This window comes from Macrosteles quadrilineatus, unplaced genomic scaffold (genome assembly GCF_028750875.1).
Source record: "Macrosteles quadrilineatus isolate MER2022 unplaced genomic scaffold, UCM_ALF_1.0 Scaffold_9__3_contigs__length_116548681, whole genome shotgun sequence".
Classification (NCBI taxonomy): Eukaryota; Metazoa; Arthropoda; class Insecta; order Hemiptera; family Cicadellidae; genus Macrosteles; species Macrosteles quadrilineatus.
The window spans coordinates 88,092,643-88,120,642 of record NW_026542602.1 but is presented as its reverse complement, the minus strand read 5'-3'; the positions used below and the strand labels follow the sequence as shown (position 1 = coordinate 88,120,642).

At 33.7% G+C, this 28,000-nt stretch overlaps 1 protein-coding gene across 2 annotated transcripts; it reads right to left on the bottom strand.

Annotated features, from left to right (window-relative positions):
* Positions 1–28: 28 nt before the first annotated feature.
* Positions 29–27,983, bottom strand: LOC129002718 (tubulin polymerization-promoting protein homolog). 2 transcript variants are annotated; one of them, XM_054430728.1, is made up of 5 exons: positions 27,888–27,983; positions 7,095–7,378; positions 6,454–6,600; positions 3,795–3,924; positions 29–1,468 (listed from the first exon to the last, which is right to left on the bottom strand). In XM_054430728.1, the coding sequence occupies exons 2-5, from the start codon at positions 7,376–7,378 to the stop codon at positions 1,283–1,285; spliced, it is 747 nt and encodes a 248-aa protein (XP_054286703.1). In that variant the 5' UTR covers positions 27,888–27,983; the 3' UTR covers positions 29–1,282. The 2 variants fall into 2 exon arrangements, with proteins under 2 accessions (XP_054286703.1, XP_054286702.1); XM_054430727.1 differs by lacking the exon at positions 27,888–27,983 and adding an exon at positions 7,677–7,741.
* Positions 27,984–28,000: the final 17 nt, after the last annotated feature.

The window sequence follows — 28,000 nt, the reverse complement described above, 5'->3', positions numbered from 1 at the left end:
CATTAAAAGGTTAAGAAATAGTCAATCATTTTGGTTAAACAGTTTAATTTACAAAGAAAATATAAAAATGTACAATCTGCACAAGTTTTACAGTAGGATTAAATAAATGTTTACAGACAAGGAAGTAGTGAAGTAGACTACATGTAATAGGAAAACATTTCTGATGGGGATTTCTGAACAAAATTGTCGGTACCGGTATAGTATCAAACCAAGATATCTAGAATTTTGTTATGAATTGGTAACTATCCTTCTTTTGACAGTCCACATGGGCTCTTGGCCTGTGCATGAATGCAATAAGCAAAAGAAGGGGTGATCTGATACAGTGCAAGGAAAAAACGTACTGATAAACATTAGCGGCAACATCTGGACACACCCTAGATATTGCTGCTAGGAGTTCGTAGTCCGTGTGGCGTCTCTGACTGAGCTCCTAACTCCCTCCATTTTCTCGCCTTAAGCAAGTCATGGAGCTGGAGGCCTTAAAATCCACCCTATTTTACATTTATAATTTTCCTAAAGTGCATTCAACAATTCCTTAATTAATCATGACTGTTAGACAATCCCATCACACAATTTGTTCTTTTGATCATGGAGAAATGTTTTCTTTGTAAACAAATATAGCATAATGATAGGAAGGGTTTCTTTTGATAAGACATTGAGTATACAAAATGTAATGTCTATTATTCTATATTCACTAAGGAAGATGAAAATATTTGCATGGGATACAGAGAGTCGACAATCTACAGGGAGTTTACACCCATTAAGCGAGTGTTAGGTTTACAAAACTACAGTAAGTGGTAAAAAATTTGACATTCTATAAGTTTTACTATCACAAACTTTCGTGCTTAGACTTTCAATATTTTCTAATGCATTTCTTACAAACTTGAAACCTAACATAATCCGTCATTTGTAGAGCTATTTGTAGTAAACTGTTATCCAGGTCTCTTTTTAAAGCTTTTGATTGTGTTTTGTTGTTTTCCATACATCATCTTATGAGCATAATCCTTTTTTTGTAGCAACAACATGCAAAACATAATGGTTAAACACTTTCTCAGACAAATATATAAAACTAAGCAAAGCTATTTACAATAAATTCCTTTTCATATAGATCCATATTTTTTACATCAGCAATCTTCACAGACACATTTTCTACGTACTTTTTAATTAAATGCTTGTTATAGTGAAACAGACATATATTTGAACTTGTCGATACATCTGTACAAAATAGACAATAAACAAAATTGTATACAAAATAAAAGTCTTACAATAGTAAATTTTAAAGCGCCTAGTGAGTTTTGTTATATGTGTCCTTCATTTGGTATCCTTGAACATATCCAGATTTGTCCTGGACGTCCTTGCGCCCTGCGATTCCTTTTCCTTTTCCTGCCTCGTCAAACCTCTGCTTATGTGATCCGGTGTATCTGGAGGGATCCGTTAGCCTGTCTACCGTTGACTGTGCTTTTGCTGCGCCCTGAAAAAGTTTACACATTAAATTAACTGTTCAGTAGGCCTATTCAAATATTAAGGGTGTGCAAGTAGTAAATTTATGATTCAATTTGAGCCGAGTCAAGTCAAGATTACTAAAAAAAAGGAACTCTTGTTAGGTAGGCTTACTGTATAGTTGAAGAAGACAATTGTCATGCTTTTTTTCTGTTAATTTAGGAAGGTAAACAGTCCAAGTTGCCTCTTTCTGCTTTGTTTACATTGTATTTATACATTGCTCCTAACGTGTGTCTCCCCGTCATAACCTTTAAAATATAATGCTTTTGTAATTTATTAGTCAGATCTAGGAAGTTGTCCTCTTCATTTAATTTACATTTAAGTCTTGCCTTTGCTGTATCCACACCAAGCAATTAATATACAGTAGAGTCCCGTTAGTCCGAAATGGTTGGGACCGGGCCCATTTCGGATTACCGAATATTTCGGATTAAACGTTTTTTTTTTTTTAATTAAAAAAAAAGTTAATTTTTTTTTGAAATTTTTTTTATTTTTTAAAATTTTTTGTCTTATTCTTACTACTTTTTTTCGGACGCAGGCACGAGCCCGGGATTGTTTTTCACATTACTTAAGGCTAGACCTATTGGCTGCAGCATTATCACTTAGTAAAATCCATTTGTGATTTGGCGGACGAAAATTTAAAATGTTACGGTAATAACAAAAATGGTGAAATATTTATTTACTAAAATACTCTACAAAAAAGTCTATCTCCTCCAGCCGCTACAGAATACTTTGACGAGGTACAGCTAACTGTGTCAAAAGTTTAATAAAAAAATTCAAAAACTTTCCAAAAAACTTCAAAAAATTTCAAAAATTTCGAAAAAAATTTCAAAAAATTTCAAAAAAAATTCAAAAAATTAAAAAAAAAATTTTTAATTAAAAATATATTTTTTGGTTTCGGATTAAGCGGACTTTCGGATTACCGAAGTTCGGATTATCGGGACTCCACTGTACTTCTATTTTCAGTTGTAGCAACTTTATTTCATTATGTTTTTTAAGTAATGGTTTTAAGTTCAATTTACAATAGTAGAGTTATAAAATATCTTGCTTAAGATCGGGCTTTAATTCTGCCATGCTCTACAAATGTAACTGCCTCCAGTCAACTCAAAAGTTCACTCTTTGAGGTTTTCTTGATACGCTCAAATCAAGTCGAGTACTAATATACTCACTCAAAAATACTTGATCACACGAGTACAATAATTGTAAAATCAAATTTTCAGCATTTTTGATCTTTTTGATCTGATTTTTGAATTTCTCTCTTCCAACTTTTCTGGAGAAAACTCTTCTCTGCAATTAGTGTTTCACGCCTATGTTACAACACTAACCACATACCATACACAGACTTTGGCGTTTCCATCGAGTTGTTTGTATAATAATTGTTGTGTACGTTTATTTTTCAAAAACACCATAAATATCCTTGGCAGTGAGTATTGAGTGATCGGAGTGATTCAGTTTATTTTATTTATTAGGGAAAATGCCTTGATTTGAATCTTTGGTTGAAGCAGGGTTGTTAACAAGGTTTGTTTCACAGAATATCATGTTTAAAACTTGTGGTGAAGTGGTCACAAACACATGGACGAACCCAGAAACATTGCAAACAATTCTCCCATAAGTTTTTTTAACCTTTGTTTGTATAAATGTGATCCTTTTCCAAGGCTAGAAATGTTTAGTTTCTCAAAAGTCAATAATGATGCATTGAGTATAAGGGGATGCGGAATACTATCCCCCGGAAAACTACCCCCCCAGGTGAAACGTGACGTCACAAAATCTGCTAACTAACCAATATGGAAGCCGTGTCCGCGACTGGAATACTACCCCCCCTAGACAAATCATGCTATGTAATTTTAATTTTAATTCGAGTAATTCCGTTGGATAATAGAAAATGCATGTGTTGAATATAAAAACAGATTTTCGAAATGTTACAGCAAGTTTGGTTGGTTAGGTTAGGTTAGATTAGAACTGTTTGACAACTAAATTTGAGTGTCCGTGACTGGAAAACTGCCCCCCCGGTCTCTGACGTCAATATGACGTAGGAACCTGCTTGGGGGGGTAGTTTTCCGGGGGGCAGTCTTCCGGCGACCCGAGTATAATAAGTAAAGTCTTGAAGTAAATTGATTAATTCTTGAGTAAATTGAGTAACGTTAATAAATGCTTCAGGTAGCTAGATTACGAACTTTGTATAAAATTATATACAGTAGGCTACATTGTTTATACCAAATAATAAATCCCAGTTTTGAAAATCAGCATGTAACAACTAAATATTACATAAAAACAATTTTTAAATTTGTAAACACACTTACTGAAGGTCCGGAAAGACCTGGTGCTCCGCAATCGACCATTTTCTTTTTAATTTCTTCCAGCTCGACCTTTTTGCTCTTGGCTAATTCTTCCAAAAACTTTTCATAGTCACTTAAAGATATTTTCTGTTGCCTGTAAATGAACAAAACGTATTGTCATTAAAATAATATGGATAAGTGAAAAGATGTAGCAAAGATCCAGCTAATACCAACTTCCTAACTTATATTGGTGTAGTGCAATATGTGTATCCAGTGTGGAAACAGTTTTAGGATTTGACTTCGGAGGATAACTCAGTGGTGGAACAAAAAGACAAATTTTAAAAAAATAGCAGAAAGGGGATATGTTTTGCATCAGGCTCTTAACAAATTTACACTACAGGCTGCTACAAATTTACATGGTGTAGTATAAAAACCTGAACTCCTTAATGTATTTTACAGTATGAAAAAAGTGTTATTAAGGGGAGTCGCTACTCAAAATGGTGAAAAATCATAAAAAATTTGAATTTTTTTGTTTGTAAATTAATTAATATTTTAACATTCTAAAAACCATCCAGAATCATTTGTACATAAATGTACATAGGAGAAAAAAATATGTATAGGTTTATAAAGCCTATAATATAAAGCCTACATATTTATTGCTTACAAGTCCTCGAATCCAATGATCTGCCGGAAAACCTCACGTTTCCCGAAAGCACAGAAAACGTACTACTATAACCCAGAATGCCAACCGCATGTTAAAAAGCATTAAGCGTTGTAATAGCATTAATGCAATGGCATAGCAACGCTGGTGGCGCTGCCTACGGATTGACAGGCAAAGCTCTCTCAAAACACTTAATGCTTTTTACCATGCGGTTGGCATTCTGGGTTGTAGTAGTACGTTTTCTGTGCCGAAAGTTGTCTTTTTCCATGTTTCAGCCTACAAAATTTGATATTCCAAAAAATTACTTAAGCTATTGTTCTGAAATTGTGTACATAGCTTTTGCATATAAAAACCTAAAAAACACTTATTTTGAATCCATTTGGTAAAATATATTTTTATATATAAAATTATCAAAAGATTTAAATAAATATCCTAAAATTTGCTGTTATTTTAAAAATAGTAAGGTTTCTGTAATACAATAAAAATATGTGATATTAAAGTGAATTGTATGTGGAACAAAACTATACCCCTCCCATTTTTGTAAGTTTTATAGTTTTGTTTGAATAGCAATTTTTTAAACGTTTTCAATTTAAAAAATACCCCCGCCGCAGCAAACCTGCCGACTAAGCGAATTTCCATTTGTCTGAATTGATTTTCAATTAAATGTATTTAAAAACATTAGGTTTAATGAGTACCTAGGTTTGCTGCTACAAGGAAACTAATAAAGTGTGTTTTTTAGTAAAATGTTGATAGCTTAGTATAAAATAAATAACTTTGCCAAGTTTTATCAAAATATATCCATAAACAAGCAAACTACTACATTTGACAATATGCTCCATAAGAATAACATGGGAATTTTAAATTTACAATTTCTTAAATTTTCTCTGTTACCAATAACTGAACAAAAATACTTTTACACACTAAATAATTTGGTTTTTTAAGCTCTTTAAAAAGGGCTAAAGAGAAATTGGGAAATTTTGTGTTTTGAGGGTCAAAAGTGAGAAAAACCAATTTTTACCCCATAAAAACCCCGTAAAACCCCGTTCCCATGGTCCAATCATGCTGGTTCGCGAACTCATTCAAGTTTATCCCGCTTTACACCTTTAAACCAAATTTCATCAAAATCGGACAGAAATTACTCAAGTTATCGCGTTCACAGACGTATATATATATATATATATATATATTTAAATCTATATATATATACATATAAAAAAAATTGAACGAATGGTGTTTTTGGCCTCTGGGGACATCAAAATGAAAAAGTAAATCGGTCCCGGGTCTAGGTCTTACCGTGCCACCTACGGTAATAGCTACAGTACTTCCCTATAGGGAAATTCGCTAAAAACTATAAAACCCACTTTTAGGGCATAACATTTTTTAATGAAATTTTTTATTGAGGTTTTAGGTCTTTCTTAAGTATAAAAGTCTGTTACAAAATAAAAATTAGTTATAATAAAAATTATAGCGATTTTAGTAGCAACTCAAAATAAAATAAATATCTAATGGGACTGAAATGCATTAGCCTATGTCATACACTACTTGACTTTTAAATGCAAAAAAAATACTCTTTGTACAATAATTTTAAATGCAAGCCACCACTTCCTTAGTTAGGCCTATAGAATATAAGTATCAATCAACTCTAAAATTTAGTTTGTGCTTTCAAGATATTCATTGTGTTTTATAACACATCTTTACTTATCCTTTTATCATGCGTGGTTGTATGTAATTTAATAAGGTTCATAGCGGTATTTATTTCTTATTAATTCAATTTCTGAAGCTTCGTTTTTGCTTGTAATACAGTATTACGCTTCCATAAATGTTTGTACCATTCCTTTCTGTAAAATAACACCTACTTGAAATTCACCTCCATTATTGCCTGAAAAATAACAACTACTTGAAATTTTCCTTAATTATTGCCTGAAAAAATACACCCACTTGTAGTTCATCTCCAATTTTGTCTAAAAAAGGACACCTTCTTGCAAAATGCACCTCAATGATTGCATCGATAATAGCACCTACTTGAATTTTTTGAAGTAGATGCCGGTGTCGGTTGTGGTTATCTTCTTGTCAATCACTTTCGCTTGTTTCATCCATTTGTCGCTCTGAGAGAGGGTGATCATCTTACCATCAGACTTTGTGTCTCCAAATTTTGAAAATTGTCGGAACCTGTAATGACAATTTAACTGAATTATTTTAAGGAGTTTCGGTGTTTTCATAAAGTACGTGTCAATTCGTTTGCATTTCCTGGCTTTGGACTGTGGTATCCACCAAATTTTCCTAAGGGGAACAAACCTGTATCAAGGTCCAGGGGTCGGAGAAAAATGTTTCTTTTCAATCTTTGTTTGTTTATGTCGGCAAAATCCAAAAAAGATAGTAAACATTATTTTTGCATAGTAAACATTCTTTTGCTGTAGTAAACAATGTAATGATATATTACAGTTGTTCTAAACTTAACTCTTAAGCAGCACCCTTGTTAGTTCAAGCTTACAATTTTTTTTTTATTGAATCGATAGATCGGTGAAAGTGGAGGTTTGGTTGTTATATATACTCTTAATGGCTGGTAGGCTATATCAGCTTATATATTGCTTTACAGGTTAAACTTTAACACAAAAATACCTTTTACGAAATCACTGACTATTCTTGCATCAAGATTTTAATACCTTTCTCTGAATGTGACAGGTTTATCGGGTGAAGATGTCGCAGCTTCTTTACTTGCATCTCCGGCTCCAGTTTTGACCTCTCCGTTTTCCACAGCAGCGTTAGATTCATTTTGTGCTTTTGCAGTGTCTTTCTTCTCCTCAACCTTCATTTCTTCCACCCTCTTCTCAACTGGTTTGCTTTCCGGTGGTTTCTCTTCTAGTTTCTTCTCTTCAGGTGGTGGAGCTTCTTCTACAGTTTTTGTGTCTGTCTCGGTTGCTGGTTTATCGTCCCCGTTGACTGACATCTAAAACAATGAATTTTGCGTGTGAAATAATGTACAATTACCTTGTTTGATGTTCGGCAGTGATGAAATCATTTTAAATCTGCGTGATTCAAAGTACTATATCATAAGTCAGCGACAGTTTTTATGTTTTTGTAAAAGAACAGTAACAGGAAGGTAACAGTCGAAACACTTAAAACCCCAGTTCTTACAATCTTATTATAGTACTGATTTAATAGTTAATCGTAAAACATTGCTACTAACAGAATATTACATAGGTATCGGTAATATTATCGAAAAAAGTGGAAATGCATTTACTTACACATTTTAAGATGTAGTTCCAACATTATAGCACATCATAATAACAATGCATTGTTTTTATTTCATTTCCTAGTTTCACAAAACACATGTATTTTTGTAAAATATTTACAAAAGCAACATATCATTTTGTAAAATTAGCATTGGTCATACATTTAGCTGAAGTTGACATTAAAGATGATTATATTGGAGTATGCTTGACATTGACATTTAGTGCTGTTGTGCTCAGTTTAAAAATTGCTGATCAAAATTTTTTGAAACTGAAATACATTAAAGGAAACAATGTTAACATCTTTGTCTTCAATTAGGTTATTCTAAAGAGACTTATATGGTTAATTTATTGTAAGTAAAAAGCCAAACTTCGGAAAATGGTTTTATCGGTCAAAAAAATTAATTTTTGTTAATGCTTTTAACCAGATATCCATCATGTTGTTTCTTTCACATACAATGTTTATCTTTAAGATTTTCCAACCAATTTTTATGAATCTTGTTATGTATTTTTGAGTAGAATATACATGTCAGAAAAAAAGTTAACTTGGTAACAAATTTTAATTTAAAATTACAGTTATTTTTTAACTAAAATTACTGATTTAATGAAATAATTTCACCAACCATTTTAGTAAGCATTCAGACGTCGAGTTCAATTTATATTCTAAGACAGCACATGAAGATTATACATTATTTTAATACATTATGTCAGACTATGTTTGTATAGTGTTTTTATTCAGCCTGGATTTTATGGTGGCCAATTACAATAATAATTACACTCAAATAAGATTCCTACAAGTAAGTACCAGGGTAAATAAAACTAGCATAATTAAAGGTGGGGTTAATTTAAGGTAAAATAGAAGACATAAAATATAAAAATAAGTTGTACATGCTTCAAATCTTAAATTATTTTAAGACTAAAAAAGACTGTGAAATGATAAATGTTCAATAATTTTTTTTTTAAATCTACATTGTTTTTACTACTTTTAGTTAGATTACTTATCCATCCACTGGTTAAAGACAGAAGATGATAGTGTGGTTTCAAATGGCAAGTTTGCTGAAAGCATCACGCAACGATCTGCATTACCGACGTAGAATTAGTTGACCAAATGGTCGACAGGTAGCGTGCGGGTAGTCATGCGATTGGGTGTGGTTTGTTTATCGATAAATTATTGGAGAACTAACTGACATTATCAGCTGAATTACCTATACCTGAGATCTGATGGGGGAATAATCTTTGAATATTGTAAAAGTTGAAGGGGTTTAAAATGTACAGGATAAAATTTTAATTTGATAAGCGTAGTTTCGAGATTATGAAATATTGAAATGTTATCTAATGATTGATAAAGTTAATGTAAATCAATCCGTAAAGGTACTGTATTGTCGTAATCTCACAACCAACAAGTATTTTACCATAGACTAAGATGATTTATCTATGATTTTACCTTCTAAAAAAAAGTAGAAAGCCAGAAAGCCTAAATTTATTCATGTTAATTTACACCATGTCTCAACCATAGAAATCAAAATTTTAAAATGGGAGTGTTTTAGCTAGCCGTGATTTTAAAACATGTTATCACTATTAAGTTTCGACAATTGATAAGGAATAAGGATTGCAGATTAATGTTCCGTTGCGAACGTAGAAGAAGTACTTGTTTCTATAATATAATTTTAAATGATGTGCGTAAACTAACGTGTTAAATAGCCTAACATGTAAAACATGGTGAAATATTTGAGGACCGCTGCCCCAAATTTGGTATTCAGCATTGGTGGGCATTTTTACCATTGGCACATCTCTTCTGGGATTTATTATTTAAATAACAAGTAAACAGAATAAATCAGGGGAATCTGTTTTATTCTCTGTTATTACCGGTTTCCGACGGTAATTAAAAGTCGTGACGTGTAAATTATTTCAAACCGTAATATTTTTCCTGGCTATACAATATTTTTAAACGATACATCACCAAACCTTTTTAAATCTATAAGTTTTTTTTTTGCATTATGTACTCATGAAACGAAGAAACTTTTTACCCATTCAACCTAAGAACAAAACAAGAATATCTTCAAAAGTAGAGAGAAGCTCGAAAGATGACTCACCCTCCCACCCACCCCCTAAATAACCGCGTGATTCACCCCTCTTGAGTAACTGAATGTATGAACTTGAACCAGAATCCAGAATCTTGGTGAGCTTTCCTAAAATAAAGCAGTCTGTTTTAAAGTTCATCTATAAGTACATATATTTTCCATTATTTTCGATTGGCATTTCGTTGGTCAAATTAAGTTGGATAAAACAGTGTCCATTCTATAAGTCTGACAAAAGAACACGTAAAACACTTCTAATTAAACTAAATTTATTTAGGCCTTACTTTTATTTCAAGAAATCAAACTCAACACATATTATTGTAAGCAGGTAATATTGCCTGGTGTCTAATCAATGAGTGGTGGAATTGCAATTCAAACGCCATTTCGACAAAAAGTCACGGAAGTCAATCGTGTGTACAATCCATTTTCCGTTTACGCGTGTAAATTTTGTGTTCATTACTTGGCCTCGTTGCATGGCAGCCGTGGCGTTGTTAACTCCATTTTGTGTAACAAGTGTTCAACATTGACTTTGGATGGTACTGAAAATAACGTCACGCACTATTGTAAATTTAAAGTTTTTTTGTCGTGTATTTGGGGCTACGTTTAATTGTTGACATTCAATAGTGGATTGTAGATTTATATCGTTAAGCATTGAGTATGTTTAGTTTCAATATTGGGCCGGATTAATAAAAGCAAATACATCAAGTAATTATTTTATTTATTTCTGTTAAATAATACCAAAATCTAGTAAATGACAAGAAACACATGGTGAGAGGTGAGACCCAAACAACAAACTTCTCCTACGGTGCATGAACTGTACGTCGGTATTTTTCTAGTAATCGTGGTCGTAACTAATTATATAATTACGTAAGCCTAACGTTTTGGCTGATCAATGGATGTAATTAATCTATATATACATTAGTATGTAAAACATATTCAATTGCACTTGGATACTAAGAATATATTCCTAAAACAAATTCTCCCAACTCAAAACCTTCTGCCAAAATTGTGATTAAGCATGGTGATATATAGTTTTGATTGTAATATTTCTCAAAGATGGACATTTCAAGACTTCCTAAAGGTGTTTGTACTTTATTATATTTATTTTACTTTTATGCTGTACATCGAGATACAACTACATATCTATCGTAAATATTGACCTACTGTTAAGGTGATGGAGCTGTAAAACTTTTTACTTAACGTATGCGGAAATTTAATGTCTTGTCGAATGTGATTCTGGCATCGCCTGAAATAGACTTGACTTCACTTCAGATAAACACAAAGTCAACAATGCTCGACAACAGCTGGTTCCTGATGCTAAAACCGTGTTATCTGTTGAAATAGTTATTTGTGTAGGTGTGCAAAGTGCTACTTGCATCATTCTAGTAAAACAGTTAAACTGAATATTTTTAAGTGCATAAAAGGTCTCGTACTCGAAATTACAAATTTATCCTATTTTGGATAGTCTCTCTTGCTTATCAAGATTAACAGCCCTTATTAACAACTATGGGGAAAAAATAATAAAGAAATTCGCTATATTTCTTTTGTAATAGGCAGGTAGGTAGTGAAACAATAGCCATTTACGGTTACTAGTAATAAAAGTGAATGTTCTTTTTTTAGCTAGGTAAATTAAATTAAGCTACATATCTTAATTACAGGAATGCAATTTGTACTTCCTGGTAAGTTAGTTATCTATTCAAAAATACCAGTTAGGTCAGAATATCTTTCTATACAGTGGAAAATATTTGTTAAAGCAGGTTTAAAATATCTTAATACAAACTCTACTTTGCATGGCAGTACCTAGTAAATTGCAAGTGACTATTTCTGTACTTCAAGATTGCAAGTGAGATCCAAGATTGTAGCAATTGAAGGAAAGTACTGAGGATTGCGTGACAAGTTCAATAAAGTTAGGAGTGTTCCTGCGACTCTTAGATAGAATTATCACTGAAACTTCTCCGAAGGACATTTTACATTCAGAACATTTGTGTTTTAGTGTAAATCAAATACCCTCTTGTAGCCAAAACAATCTCAAACTTAAATCATCTTATGAATGTCAGGATTAATTTTTAAAATAAGTGTAGGTTTTATGTCCTCATCATTGCAGCATGAACAACCAAAAGATAAATAGAATGAATAAGGCACATCTTGTGCGAAAGGCTAATTTCTCATTGCTGGAAAATAGACTGGCTATATTCTATAGGTATCTTATGGAATGTTTACTTCGTATCCAAATCAATTAAAAAAAAAAAACCATTAAGGAGTAAGCTTATACAGGGTGAGTTTTAATTGCCCCCCCCCCCCAACTTTTTTCTACATTTTTTCGAATATCAATCCCAGACCACTTCCAAACATTGTTGGGTAGTAAGTACTTCATTTTGACGAGGTGGTCATTTCCGGCCGCCATCTTGGATCCGCCATATTGGATGCAAATTTTTTTTTCAAATGTAAAGGTGGAGTTGTGACCCATTATTTCAAACTAAATTTTTACTCTAATTACAATGCCGCAAACCGTTTTTAAAAATCTTGATTCATTCTAAAGTTATGAGGGCTTTTTAAAACTTTATTTTTAGCCCATTTTAACATTGTGCATTTACAAACTATGACCATAATCTCAAAATAGTGCTAGATAAAGATAAGTATACACTACCAGTAATTGTCGACCTATTTTCAATTGGTTATGATTGATGTATTTTATTCGGCCGCCATCTTGGATCTGCCATTTTGAAATGTGATAAATTAATTTAAATATGAAGGTGGTGTTGTGACCCATCATTTCGAACTACTTTTTTAAGCTGAACTTAATTCCATGATCCGTTTTTCATTTTAATTTTTTTGATTTTGAAATATTGACATTTTTAACAAAAAAAATTGCAATATTTCATAAATAAAACTTGATAACAAAAAATAGATTGCGGCATTGAGTTTAGCTTAAAAAAGTAGTTCGAAATGATGGGTCACAACACCCCCTTCATATTTAAAATAATGTATCACATTTCAAAATGGCGGATCCAAGATGGCGGCCGAAAAAAATACATCAATCATAACCAAGTGAAAATAGGTCGACAATTACTGGTAGTGTATACTTATCTTTATCTAGCACTATTTTGAGATTATGGTCATAGTTTGTAAATGCACAATGTTAAAATGGGCTAAAAATAAAGTTTTAAAAAGCCCTAATAACTTTAGAATGAATCAAGATTTTTAAAAACGGTTTGCGGCATTGTAATTAGAGTAAAAATTTAGTTCGAAATAATGGGTCACAACCCCACCTTTACATTTGAAAATAAAATTTTGCATCCAATATGGCGGATCCAAGATGGCGGCCGGAAATGACCACCTCGTCAAAATGAAGTACTTACTACCCAACAATGTTTGGAAGTGGTCTGGGATTGATATTTGAAAAAATGTAGAAAAAAGTTGGGGGGGGGACAATTAAAACTCACCCTGTATATGTTGCGGACGAATTCATCTAAAAGCCTCCCAGTACATATTTTACTTTGTAAACCCAAGTTAACCACTGGTGTAAATCTATGAGAAAATTCCGGTCTTAGAACAGCCAATTAATTGACGATACTTTCCAACCAACCATTGTACTCCATTACACACTAACTGGAGTTACTTCTTTCTTTGGCATTGACAAGTTGGATACAACAATCGGGATGCAATTTGGACGACTTCCTGGAAGACAAACCATTCATGAAAGTCTACAGTACTGTACTTGGACATAACTGGATTCCAGAGTTAGTTGGACTTTCTTCCCGTTAACTAAGTACGAGGATGATTCTGGATTTCCTATCTGCGAAGGCTTTCTTAAAAAGTCTCCTAAACATTTTTTTTCTCTTGTTCAATACCTTTTAAAGTTGGGTACTTGCAACCTTGTGCATTGTAGCATGAGTATATTTGTTTTATTTTATTTACATTGCTCATTGTACATACTAAAAACTTGTTTTATAATCAAATTCTAACACAAAATTGGTTATATTAATTTAAGTTAGTTTCATTGTTTTCAAGGTAAGTATCGTAGTGTAGTATGTGTTTTAATTTGAAATATAAGTAAAGTTTGTCATATATTTTTGACTAGTCAAACCTAAATCAATTCATTGCTTCATATTTTGGTGATAGGAAACTTATATTCCAAGCATGGTAGTGTATAATGATTATTTGTCATGGCCTTCAATACATTTTGTAATGGAATACTAAGGTAAGATACCAAATCCTTCTTAACAAGTGTTGATATGATTTACAGCTAAGTTAAAAACTATCAACTGTAAACCAGAACAAAAAAAGGTAAATTTGCTTAAACACATCTGAATTGTGAACGTAGATTTTTCAGCACTAACGAATTAGACTATTCAAACGTTAAAGGAACATGAAGATAATATTCATTATAGACGCGCTGAAGATTGCAAATGACATTTTAGAGATTTTAAACGCTTTGTTTGAGCTTAGTAGGTAATGAAAATGTGTAACAGTTTTTGTTTCACAGGCTTGATTTTGTTATTCACTGGAAGATGTATTTCTCCTCACTACTGCCAGATTCCAACCACGAACAAAGCTGTAGACGCTGCCAAGAATAGACGTGGATTTAGATGTTCACTCCTATCTCTCCACTGGAAATATTCTGTGGATATGCATAATGATACGGTATTGTTGTAGTCAGATGTTTGCCTTCAGGAATTCGTTGGAATAAAATTGTTTAAACTGTTCAGGTACGAGTAGACTTACATGCATCAAGCTTTCGTCCCATGTTAAAGTAGTATTAAGTCTAGTAGTTTTTTTTCTGTTCTTATAAAAAATCTCGCTTAATAGATAAATAATTATTATGAATCAGAAAAATACAAATGTTGACGGCAGTCTTATCCGATTTAGGTAGAGGGTAATTTGTTGTTTACTTTAGTTTCTTTTGTCTTTAACCAACAAATCTACTTACTGTAACTCTATTTACGATCTATATTCAAAATATTACTTTCCTCTTGCATTACAGGAAAAGATAAAAACTGAAAATTATACAAACAAGTAAATAACAATTTTGTCGTCATCGCATAGAAACATACCGACACGAAACCATAATTCGATGCACGAAACACACCTCAGATTCTACCCAACAGAGAAAATGAACGATTTATACACAAACGCGTAGTAAATTCATATTAGTATCAAAACAAGGCCTTTGCAAAATTAAAATTCATCAGTTTTTAATTTTAAGTTTAGATTGACGTAGGTAAAATGCACAGAGAGACCACCAGAATGTATAGTCAAAGGTAGTGATAATAGAGACTATTACCAATGCAGTGACATCACTATGACGTAATGCTCCAAGGTCAAACATCGCTTATCAGCTGACTGTTGATTAATAACACCTGACACATTGGCTTAGATGTCTAGATTATTTTGCCTATGCTCTACATGTGTAATATAAAAGAAACTGTAACAAACTACTAAAAGACAACTTGTTACTTATTTTCTAAATGATAGCTTAAAAATGTTGGATGAGAATAAAAGGATTGTCCTTTGTTTGTATACAATAACAGAACAGAATACGTTGTAAAATTTGCCTAAACTATTACGTATAATTTTAATCGCCACCGCTACAGCTATAGATTGAAGTGTCTCCTTGTAGCCTCCGTTAACACTTTAAGATAGTTTCTAAATGTTTTCTCTGTAAACTCAAACAATTGATCATTTATGTATAGGCCCCCTACATGAGTATTTCACCATAAACTATCATGTACATGGCATAAGAAGAAATAAACATTAGAAGGCTGTGACATGTGTTTATTCAACTATACTTTATGTCAAATTTACAAGCAATCGTAAATACACATTTAGGTATTTTCACAATAAATTTATGGCTGCGTTTAGGTTAACAACTCTGTACTCAATAATAGTACATTTCATTACCAGTATGCCTACCGAAAGTGGCTTTTTCCGGTGCGCGCTCTAATGTCATGTGAGGCAAAGCCATGTGATACTGTAGTTATTTTCATGTAGGCCTAAACTATCAAAGCAGAGGTAAGGATACTTTTGGGGAATTCACTAAAATCTGTAAAATCAAGAAATTCTAATTGTCAACACCAATACACACTCTGCATATAATTGTTAGAAGTTGATGTTTTAGGAAGATAAAAAACATGTTAAATCCATGGTAAAGGTTATTGGAAATAGAAGCGCTGTCTGTAGCAGCTGTGTTTAGATGGAATGTTGGTTTAAGTGCGATTACACATGGTGCATTACTGCTTGTTGGCCTTCACGTTGGTGTTTCAAAATGTTTTCTAGATTAAACTACATTTGTATAAAGTGCATAAGCTTAACATATATAACACGATGTATAATTCGTAGGGAAGTTAAACAACTGTTTCATCATGTCCATACTCATTCGTTATCAAATTAAATCATGAAAATTTGAAATCACGATATCAACTCAACTGTGCTTAATATGAGCATTGTTTGGATAAGCATTGACGAATATTCAAGACATTAGAGTTTTGCAAAATGCATTTTTTATGGATACAAGGAATGGCTTTAGTGGTACTAAAACGTTAAAGCACTACACAATGTAAGTTTTAAAGTCAATTAATCACGAGATTGACCTAACTAATCCCAAAATCCTCGATCAGAATACAGTATTTGTCTCCGGTTGAGACTCCATGCTTCGTCATCCACTTTAGCCAGTCATCGCCATAAAACAACATACGTAAAACCTGGGTGTGTTTGGCATAAAGAGCAAACGAATAAATTACAAACCAGTATGGCGCTGGTCTCTCTTGATTTTTATAAAAACTTATTTATGAATACCGGGTTATGTTTACTTCTTCCACATGCCTACAATGTAATTTCAAACTGTTTGCAAACAAATAATGTATGCCAGTTTACGACACTTCTAATAAAGGTTATTAATACTTTAATGTAAATATTTTGCATCACCTATGCTAACAATGCTATGTGTATATTGTTAGAGGGACAATCATTTTGTAAGCTGAATAAATATAATGCTAATTTTATTGATTCGATCTTACATCATCAACTTATGTATTGGAAATAAATAATACATTGTTCAGCATAACAATGGTAATTGTTTGAAAATAATTACATATCAACATGGATTCCCTGATATAAACATTGATTGTTGTTGTTTACTATTTCATATGAATGATCTTTTCCCATGTGAGAGGGTGGGGGTGTAACAGGGTGTAGGCAATCGATTTGGTTGATGACCGACTTTGATAAAAGTCCCAAGTCAGACTACGAATGGATCATTAAAACCATAATTTCTTCGTGTTAACCAGTTCATATACTTTTTTTATACAAAACGAGCAAATTTAGCAAAATAACGAACAAAAACGAATATCCTCGTTGTTCGTTTTAGAGCTGTTTGAAGGCTGAAAATGTATGCTAATTTAGTTACAGTTTTACGTTCTCCAATAAGAGTATACGGTATCATGGTTTTTATTTATTGGATGTTAATAAATTGCAGTAAAAGGTATCATGATTTTTATTGTTTAATACAAACAAGCTTTTCTTTAGACATGATATTTGTTGCCTCTCTTACAATTTATCTGTGTTCACTGATGTGTTTACTACGCATTTAATTAAGGTCTTAATCCATCAAAAAACTGTGTTTCGCAAAATAAGAGTTTTCTTTTTTACCGCCCTAACCCAGCAACTTTAACAACCGTTTAACTGTCCAAAATTGACAATATGCCAGGGGTGCCCAGAGGGGGGGTACTGTGGCGCGTTTGCGCCACAGGAATTTTTGGGGGGGACTTTTTTTTAGGGGATTTTGGGGGGGATATTTTTTGCTAGCTGTCATAATGAATGTATAATTTTTGTATAAGCAGCCCGATAAAGTGTTTCTGAGTAGCTCACTATCAACACCAACAACATTTTACCATTTGTAATTAAGATTGCTTCTAAGAATGGTATAAACGCACCTTTTAACCACGAATTTTACTTGTTTTGGTGGTTCTTTAACTCCACCATCGTTAGGATTTACAAAAGATCCACTTCTGGATGTGTCGTCGAATACGTTACAAACTTTTTACACAAAACAGGAAACGATTAGAGATATGCCTATCAATTCACACGAGTACCTACATTGCCGTCGTCAGGACTGGAAGTAAACTGAATCAGGTTCAGGTTAGACGGACCGACGTGGTCTCTGGATTGTCGTCTGCGTTTTCAACAGCTGATATTGCACTATTGTAGTCACTGAGAAGAGTGTTGAAAATATAATGGGATTCATAACTAATTGAGTGTTTACACTAACTAGGCATGCGGCCTCAGGTCCGCCAATTGAGCGGAGTAAGCAAGCTTTGATATAAACAAATAACTTTAATTTGTTTTCATTATTTAAATTGAATACATGATGACGTCACCATAGCAACAACCCAATTTAATTCTCGTGGTTGGTTGGAAGAGTTGAAGGAAATATAAATCCAATCAGCTGTTTGGTAAAGCTATTAGGTCATTGATTTTTAATTGTATATATGAGTAATAGTAAAACTGCGTGTTTGTAATAGCATAAAGATAAGTATTATTTTGTCAATATCCTAATGTTTGTTTAGCTCCCATTTATGTAACAGGCCTATAGGCTTCATTCTCATTTTCTCCAACTAAAACATTTAGCCAATTTAGTAAACTTTGCTCAGCGAACAGAATGACAGAAGAAGGTACCATAGCAATACCATAGTCAATGGTCACCACAGGAAATAAGGCGTGGCTAATCCACGAGCTGATGATACCCTGAAAAGATGGTGGTTGCCACAACGCTTGTGGCTGAATTGGTGACGTTTGCGCTAGCTCCGCCCCATTGCCAAAATATAGGCATACTGTACTCAATAAATAGATTAGATTTTAAAGACGGCACTGGATAGAGAATTGATGAATTAAACAAGAATATATTTATTCCTCATGCTAAATTACAGCATGATTAAGTAAAATACTGTATATGCATGATAAACTACTGTACAACAAAATTATTAAAATCAAATATAAAAGACGTTTTTATATTAGGCTATGGCAATTTAATTTGAGAACCTGCACTGTGTTGATGTACCCTAAAGCCTATTTATTGGGTTGTACTAAATTTTAAACCTGACATAAAAATGCCAAAATGCTGTTCTGTTAGCTGTAATAATTCATCTTATAGTATTACGGAAAAAAAGGAATATTATATCACGCTTAATTTATAACTGTACTCCCGTACAGGCCAAGCAGTCTAGGCTCTACTTTTTGTAATTATTACCTTATTATCTTCATATTTTACCCAAAAGGGATTGATGGCGTCAGACTTTCAAATAAAAAGTATTTACATTTAAATAAACAGACATAAATTAATAAAAATATATTTACAACATTGGCATGTGTAATTATAACTGTGTCTGTATATCTGCACAGAGAAAATTATTTCCACACTTATAAGTTATAAATTGGACAACACAAGTTAGCAAGTATAGTTAAATATATTAAATATAAACATTTTAGGATTGTAGATACCTTAATCTAATCGTCATAAACAGTTCCCACAATCCGGACTACTCACCTCTACTACTTCCTTCACCACTTCCTACGTCGCGTACCTGTTTCCCTCCCTTCCCATAGCATTTTAAGATTGTAGATACCTTAATCTAATCGTCATAAACAGTTTCCACACTCCGGACCGCTCACCTTTACTACTTCCTTCACCACTTCCTACGTCGCGGACCTGTTTCCCTCCCTTCCCATAGCATTTTAAGATTGTAGATACCTTAATCTAATCGTCATAAACAGTTCCCACACTCCGGACCGCTCACCTTTACTACTTCCTTCAGCACTTCCTACGTCGCGGACCTGTTTCCCTCCCTTCCCATAGCATTTTAGGATAACAGATACCTTAATCTAATCGTCATTAATAGTTCCCACACTCCGGACTACTCGCCTTTACTACTTCCTTCACGACTTCCTACGTCGCGGACCTGTTTCCCTCCCATCCCCAAACTCTTTAGGATAACAGATACCTTAATCTAATCGTCATAAACAGTTACCACACTCCGAACTAATATTTACCACAAAACTAATAGCAATAACAACAATTAAAAGAAATAATCTGCTTGGAATAATTCAGTAAGGCCGCCAGAAATTATGCGAATCGGTGTATTGTTAATCAACGCTTAATGGTATTAATCGGACTCCTTTTCTTTTGTACTGTCTTTTGTAAATAGGCCATATGTGCATGTGCAAGCTGAGGTGCCCGTGGGTACAGATTGTCGAGTCGCATACGCTACGATTCTTTGTTTACATCTACGTTGTTATCTCGTAACCATCATGGCAACTCATAAGACTCATGTTAAACATTGCAAATTTTATGTCAGTCTTAAATTGTACAGGTATCATCAAATTGAAATTTGTTTGTTTCGAAACATCAAAAATATTTGTCGAAATACCCCTGGTAAGTTTGGATTCAATATGTTCAGCCGTTATTGAGTTAATTGATTACATAGTTTGCATAAGGCCCGATCTCAAAGAGCTTCGCTCGCTTCGCTCGCTCCGCTCAAAAAATGGTTTTCTGTCTCTAGTTTTATGTGTTTATATACGGTATTTCAAACTCCTCAAAGTATTTAATAAATTTCTTTACGCGCAGTACTGTAGAATTTCGAGACCATCATTTATATCCAGCATATAAATTGCATATGAAGCATATGAATACCATTATATTTTCAACACTCTCCTCCGTCACTACAATTAGTCCAATATCAGCTTTTGATAACACAGACTTCAATCCAGAGACCACATCTTTCCGTCATAACCTGATTCAGTTTACTTCCAGTCCTGCCCACGGCAATATACACGCGTGAATTGATAGGCATATGTTATCGTTTCGTGTTTTGTGTACAAACGGATTGTCTGACAAGATGCGTTTCTATCATTATTATTATTAGTCATAAAAGGCAATCCTGGGGCTATCAAAATGAATAGTAAATTACTTCGTCACAAAAACCTTTTGTACTGGTGGCAATTAAGGTATTGTGGGTATTTTGCCTAGCGAATTTTGTAGAAAGCAGCCTGGGAGTGGCGAGCAACAAGTCTGTCTTATTTCGTGACTCTGCGTATAATTTTGAAACAAGATACTTTTTGCCAATGATTAATGCACTTAAAGCTGTTGAGTTCAAAGAGAATTCTTAAACTCTGTAAAAATCAAAGCAACCTAATATGTTGTACAGTTTACAGTACTGTGTTGGAGTAGAGTAATTCACCGAGTAGGCCTATATTGTTGTACGTTTTGAAGACGTTGTCTATTGCAATACTGCGCACATGTTGACTGACATTACAGATTCTGAATTATAAATTGAAAAAATTCTAATTCGTCCATTGATTAGTTAGATATAATAATGTATTGTTAAATGTTGTTAACGTTTCCTATTAAACATTTAATTTTGATTATCAGCAAGTTTGTTTTTCTTTACTTCAAGTTTGATTATTTAGAATACAAATACAAACAAAAACCAGATTTGTTTGTACTACTAAACACTTGTGATACTAAATACTTGAAATGCTCGTTTTATGAGGTAAAGGGAATTTCGTCGGATAATTTTGTAGGGGGAGGGTGGGTTTAAATAGACGGCAGCATAAATTGGGGGGAACTACTCCCTTGGCTTGGGGGGGGGGATTGCGCCTCTGGGTTTGGGGGGGATGGGCACCTCTGCAATATGCATTATCAAAGCCCAAACGCCGTCTGGCGCAAACACAAATGTAATTACTTACAGTAAAAGGAAATGGTCTGTTACAATATGAGCTGTCCGCCAAGCCAGTCTAGGCACCACATGTAGAGGAAAAGTCTAATTTAGTTTCCAATTTAAATTATAACAGTTGTTGTGATGATAAAATGTTATAAAATACTGCCAAATCAGTATCAGTGAGCTTCGCACACAAGTATGCAGATGAAGCCATGATGAAGGCAAGTCAGCTAATAGGTTTAGGAATTAAGGGTAAGCTCTTGACAAACGGTAACGATATGTTTAGATACCATCGTTATAAAACACCAATTGCATGATTATAAAATATTAAATTACAAGTAAACTATAGTTCTTACTTCTATATTATTTTAATTATTGAGCTCTTTCAATAACTTCATCAAACAGAACCCTAAAACTTTTTATGGACACAGGTGGTAGAAACATTTAAAGAAAGATAGAGTACAGTATCCAACTTTTATAACAAAATAAATACATTTTCAACGAATACATTTTTTGTCCATTATTATAAAAATTTCAACACTGTTTTCATGTATTCATTTGTTGTGTTGCCCATTTAGTATTTTAATTTTTCAAGTTCTAGGTTCCAACCCACCGGAATCCGGGACTCCAAATCTTAAACTGTCGTGAAACTTGTGTTTTTACTAATCAGTTATAAACAATGTTCATAATGCTTTAAATAACACACAAATAACCTTTATCCATTCTAATGAATAGTAAATACATACACTAACCGACCAGACTTTTCACCCAATTCAAATCTACATTTTCCAATCTTGCAAAGCAGTTACATGTCACAAACTGAAAAGTGCCAGACACTTTTCTAAATACACGAGAGCAAGTGTTGCTAACATTGACGTAGTAATTAGTTTGACTGAGACTTAACCTCAAATTAAGAGTTGGTACACAGCTGACTCCCGGAAGTTGGAGGTTGCAACACCTGTACTCTGTACACTTCCGGTGGCCGTATGTTAACGAACTGCATACATATGATAATGTGTGTAAAACGAATAAAGAACGCCTCGTGTCTGTAGCGCGAGCATTTCTTGTGCAGCGGTAGTAGGCAGATTTACTGGGCTTTAGGGGAGTGGTGGATATATTTGCAACTACATATAAAACTGAAGACAAGGTCGCATAGCTTGTGTAAGCATATAAAACCTTTGTCCGTAAACTGATTTGGGGTTCTGACGTGGAATAGAAATTATAGACAGTTCTGCGTTTTATTTCATAGGTTCCAAAAAGGGATTAGATTTTTATTTAACGTTTTTGGACACGGTCCAAGCCTGCGTGTTAGTTGTAGGCTAACGATCGAAAGTCACACTTTTGTTGGATAGCCAAATTTATTGATGACCTGATATCTATTCCGATGTCCAGCCTGAATTACACATAAAACTAATTTACAATAGAACTAAAGAGGGTGTATTAGTGCTAAGTACTCTAGGTATTGTAAATCATTAAGACATATATCTTTTGGACGATATCGGTAAGTCTAAAATAATCTTTGCACAGGTAAGAAAAACTAACTATCGATTACTACGTTTTGAACCGTCGATACCACCAGTTTCCCCATACATATTTGAAAACGATTCTATCTACTTGTTTTCTGAACGAAAGAACCCATGTAGGTAGTTTTTTTTTACACAATTTACCTTAAAAAAACTCTAACATTGATAAAAGATTTATGTATCTGAGGCATCAAATACAAGTTCAGTTTGTCTGTTGTAAAACCTCCGCACCATTCTCACGATATCCCGCATAATTAAAAGATAACCGAGGCACGCAACTCATAAAGTGAGTTTGACCCACATCTTTATTCTAATTATAACTGTGTTGGTTGTGCTGTTATCATGTTGGATGTTATTGATGCACAAACCACTGCAAGAGGTGTCAGAGGCTGTCTGTATCGTGAGGAACGTACGGGAACGTATGACGTCAGAAAAAGATGCGCATGCACCATAATAAGTTTGAGCTATTTTGAGGTGCAATTTGCAGCATGGGTAGGTTCAGATTCAGAAGGTTGCCGGTTCGGTTCTGAGTCAAGTCAAAAATGTCTTTAATGGTTTGAAAGGGGAAAACTGGACCCAGCTGTTCTAGGTTTTTGGGCTTTCGATCAAATAATTCTGGGTCATAGATTCCTAGAGATCGATGTTCTGGGTAGATTTAGAGCCAGCTGGTCTTACTTAGTCAGGAAAAAATGTCCTAAAGAACTGAGCTTCAAAGCCGCCGTATACCAATCCCTACTGTACGTAATCTAGTCTATCTATGGTAATAGGGTCTATGCCCGGTGGTTCGAAACCCACCTTAACCTCTATGTAGGATCGGATATCTGGGAAACAAAAAAGATCAAACTCTCGGTAAAACTGTCTCCTTTACACTCGCTCTGCTCTACTAAAAGTCGTACGACAACATATCGAACATCGATACAATAGATTTAGCAAAAGAGATTTTGCACGTTTAAGGGTGTGTCCAGATTTCTATTTCCTCTTGACCAACCAGCCAACACCTTGTCTTCTTCTCTTGCACATCCTGTTCCGGTGCAAAGGCGTGGACAGCGCCACATAAGTAGAACCTAGGCGTTTCCTCACGTAATAGGTACTTACAACATTAAACAGCTCTGTATCCGGCCACTACTTGAATCCTACTGTAATTCTTGGAACTAAACGATAAACGGATGAACATGTCCTGTAATAAGTTACAGTTATGCCACTGACTTTGAATGTTGCAAGTAGATTTTCATCGTTTTGTAAATTTTATGGCTGGCTCGTGCTATATGTCCGGTGACGCTTGAGTGCGCTAATGTCGAGTGATGAGACCGGCTGTTTCTTGGCAAAAGCCAAGGCCATTGATTAAAAATACAAAATTAAGGACAGCTATGCCCATTTTCGTACCATCAAATAGCTTTTGACTTTCCAGGATGGCAGGATCGAACCGGCGTCCTCTGATTCATTGTGAGCACCATTTTAGCTGTACCCTCAGATATAAAGTAATCCATGCGTTTACGAAAACACCCTTCAGCAATTTCCCTGTTGCCTACATCTGATACATAAACTTGACGAATAGGTAAATGATGTAGTTTCAGTTTGACACGTTTAATCTGTAGTCTTAAGTCTTAAGTGTGATGGTTTTACTTTTCAGACTTCTGGTGTTGACTTAAATTTTCGGGGATTGTATGTCGAGGTTGTATCAAGGAGAAAAAGAGTTTATAAAATATAAAAGGGTCGATAGTATAAGAGGGCATAAATGTACACTATCATAAATACATGTCGTGAGTACGGAAATTGAAAAAACTGTGCACCAAAGATAATGTTTTTACATTTATTTGGATTTTGTTGGCAATCGGCTCGAATAAACCAGTTCTCATAAACAAATACCTACGGAAATATGAAAACGTGGACGACATTATAGCATTTAGTAAATGCTATTATCTCGTCCACGTTTATTTAGCACTGACTATCAATATATACGATGATTACATCCACAACCGTAATAGTTTATACCGTTCCCCTTTTGTGTGTCTTCCGTATATGAATGCGAAGAATCATTTGATAACCATTTTACCCTAGTTTGTTGATGAAAAAGCTTGTTCAAGGGACAAAGAAACGCATTAAACCAAAGTGGCAATACCAGTAAAAGTGTAAGCTGTAGGGCAGTGTTGACCCCGCTCGGCTGATTATCAGATAGTCATGCAAACCACCTTAGCAAAACCACCCCTACATCAATCAGGGAACAAAGGCGGTCCTGGTGTGCAGCCTTGTGTAACTCCAGGTTGAAAGAAAAAATAAAATTGTTTTTAATAATTTGTGATTACAAAAATCGGCTAATTTTGTGGTTGACTAAAAAAGGATGTGTGGCATTACTTTTTTACTCTTGTGCCGAGAAATGGGGTATCCATCCTCCACGATTGATTCGTGAGTTTTCAAATGCAAGTTAATTAATTATTTGTGTTCGTTAACAACTTCTTGATCAGCATTGTACGTGTTATTAAATTAACGGAAAGTAAATAAAAGAAACGTCTAATAACACTTAAAACATATATTTACGTGCTGGAGTGTCCAATCGAAATCGATCACCACTTATCATATTTTTTGTATACATATTTGCCGTCTTGTGAGTAACAGTATAAGCGTAAATATGTTTTAAGTGTTATAAGACGTTTCTTTTATTTACTTTCCGTTCAATAACGTCGTGTCTTATTAAAAAACATTCTGGGAAAACCATGGTTTAATACTTTTAGGCTTTTGTCATAGATTGATACGTTTTGTGTGAGGTTGTTAGTTAACATAAATGTAACCTAAACACGAAAGCCGATTTTTTAATAATTTTTTAAGTAAATAGCTGTGTCTACAGATTGTATCTCGTGACCTTTACTGAGGATTAACCTCGATATCAGGGGGGGGAAGAGTCGAGGGTTGCCATTTAAAAATAAAAGTCATATTCGCCACGTTTTGTTGAAATATTAGTGATTAAGTTATATTTTACTTCTTAACACGCCACTAATTGTTTTCTATAATTTTTAGTGAATTGAATACATTGTTTCAGAAAAAAATATGTCTCAAACAACTGGATCAAAAGTATACACACTAATGTGAAAGGGTATTTCATTCCATTCAAAAGTCGATACCACTTTTAGATATTAAAAATCATGAAGTAAATTTTTTCAGAAGAGTGTGATTTTTTTCTGAACTTTGCATTCCCTGCAAATAATTTTATTTTGTGATTTTTATAGTTATATCAGTTTATAGTCCTGTCCCAAAATTAACGTAAACTACTAATACAAATTTAGGAACCGTATCTGGAAATTGGTTAAACTAAACTATAAAGCAAATCCAGTTTCCGGCTGGCTATATTCCAAAACAGTACCTATATTTCATCCCATACCAGTACACAGTAGACATCCATTTCACTCTGTATCTTTTTGTTGCAAAGATGTAGTACTAAAACTATTTGTGAAAACTTTTTAAATGTTTACTGAACCGCAATGCAGTACGGTATAAGAGTAGTATGTTTTCTGTGGTATAAGGGATCATCAGCTACTGAAATACTGAGAATTTCTAAACACATTTTAACTTAAATTATACAGAGAAGTGTTTTAGTTCCTGCATTGTGTTTGGTTTTATGTTTCATTGTATATATATGCTCTATTCATAAATGAAATTTTTCTGGTGAAGCATATTTTAAGAAATTGTTCAGTTTGATTTTAAATGTATCAGTTTCAGTTGGTGATTTTGGATTTGGTCAGAGTAGTTTCGACACCTGTAGATGCACGTTCACTCAACTAATTTTCAAAATGTTTTATTCGGTGTAATCGATTTGATTTTAACATTGAATTTTAGGATCAATTTTAAACTCCAAAACTATAGATAAGGTAAATTGTAATTCACGAGCGACACTATATAAGTTTCAAGTTCAAGCGACACTTATGTTTCAAGTTATAAACTTCAATTGAAAACGCAAGTAGACTTCCTTGTTAAGGAACTTGTTAAAATGATATTTTCTGGAGAAATCCACTAGACTATCACTTAGACGTGATGTTTTTAACCAGCAAACATGTTACACAGCACTTGAGGTCTCGCCTACACGAAATAATCTGTGCCACTTAAACATGTTAGCAAGGTTAGTTTATTTTACATGCTCTAGTTTCGAGGCTGTATTTAACGTTTAAACGTCACTAAAACTACTAAATACAGCACCAGTGCTTACCAAAGTTTTTACCTTAGAAAATTGAAAAAAAACGTATTCTCTGATTTACTTTGTGATATACCTATCTTAAAACTGGTAAAAAATTAAACTGATTTCCTTCCTATTTGAGATAGAAAACTGTACAACGATTATTTTTTGTTTACTCATTAAAAATTTAAGCTAATCCAAAAGCAACAGCAAAGTTGGTGAAAATTCCTGATCAATTGTTTTAGCTAACATTATCAAGTAAAGAGATACAGTTTTAAAATTAATAAATATGTTTATTATAATATAAAACTGTTGATTTAATGTGGTTTGGAAGGAAAACTATTTACGGTTTTCTAACGTCATAAGCTTGCAAGTCTTGTTTGTTTTGGAAGCAACAGCCTTTATTCGTCCAATAATATTCATCGTTTTTATTTAACCCAAAAAGTAAAATTAATTATTGACGGGGGAAAATGATTGATTACATGACCATTCAGAACAGCACTAAACACTCTAAATACGATAAACTACAACAAAGAAAGTTAAAATCAGCCTGCTCCATTCCGCACGCAGGGAATCAATACCTATGAAGATTCCTCCTAGAGCGTTAAGCTGTTTTGAGATAAAATCCTTATATATCGAACAATTTCGAGTCGGCTATCCTGTAGAGTAAACAGGTGATTCTGAAATACGTGTTGTATGTGATAATAAGTTCTAATAACAGGATAAAATGGATGTAAATAAAACATACGCACCTCAGAGCGGATATCCGAATGTGTTGTCTGCGTGAAACTGCGTGCAGGACTGAGTAAAATCACGCGCGCATGCAGGCGCGCAGGCGTCAACAGCTGTTATCATTATCACTTTC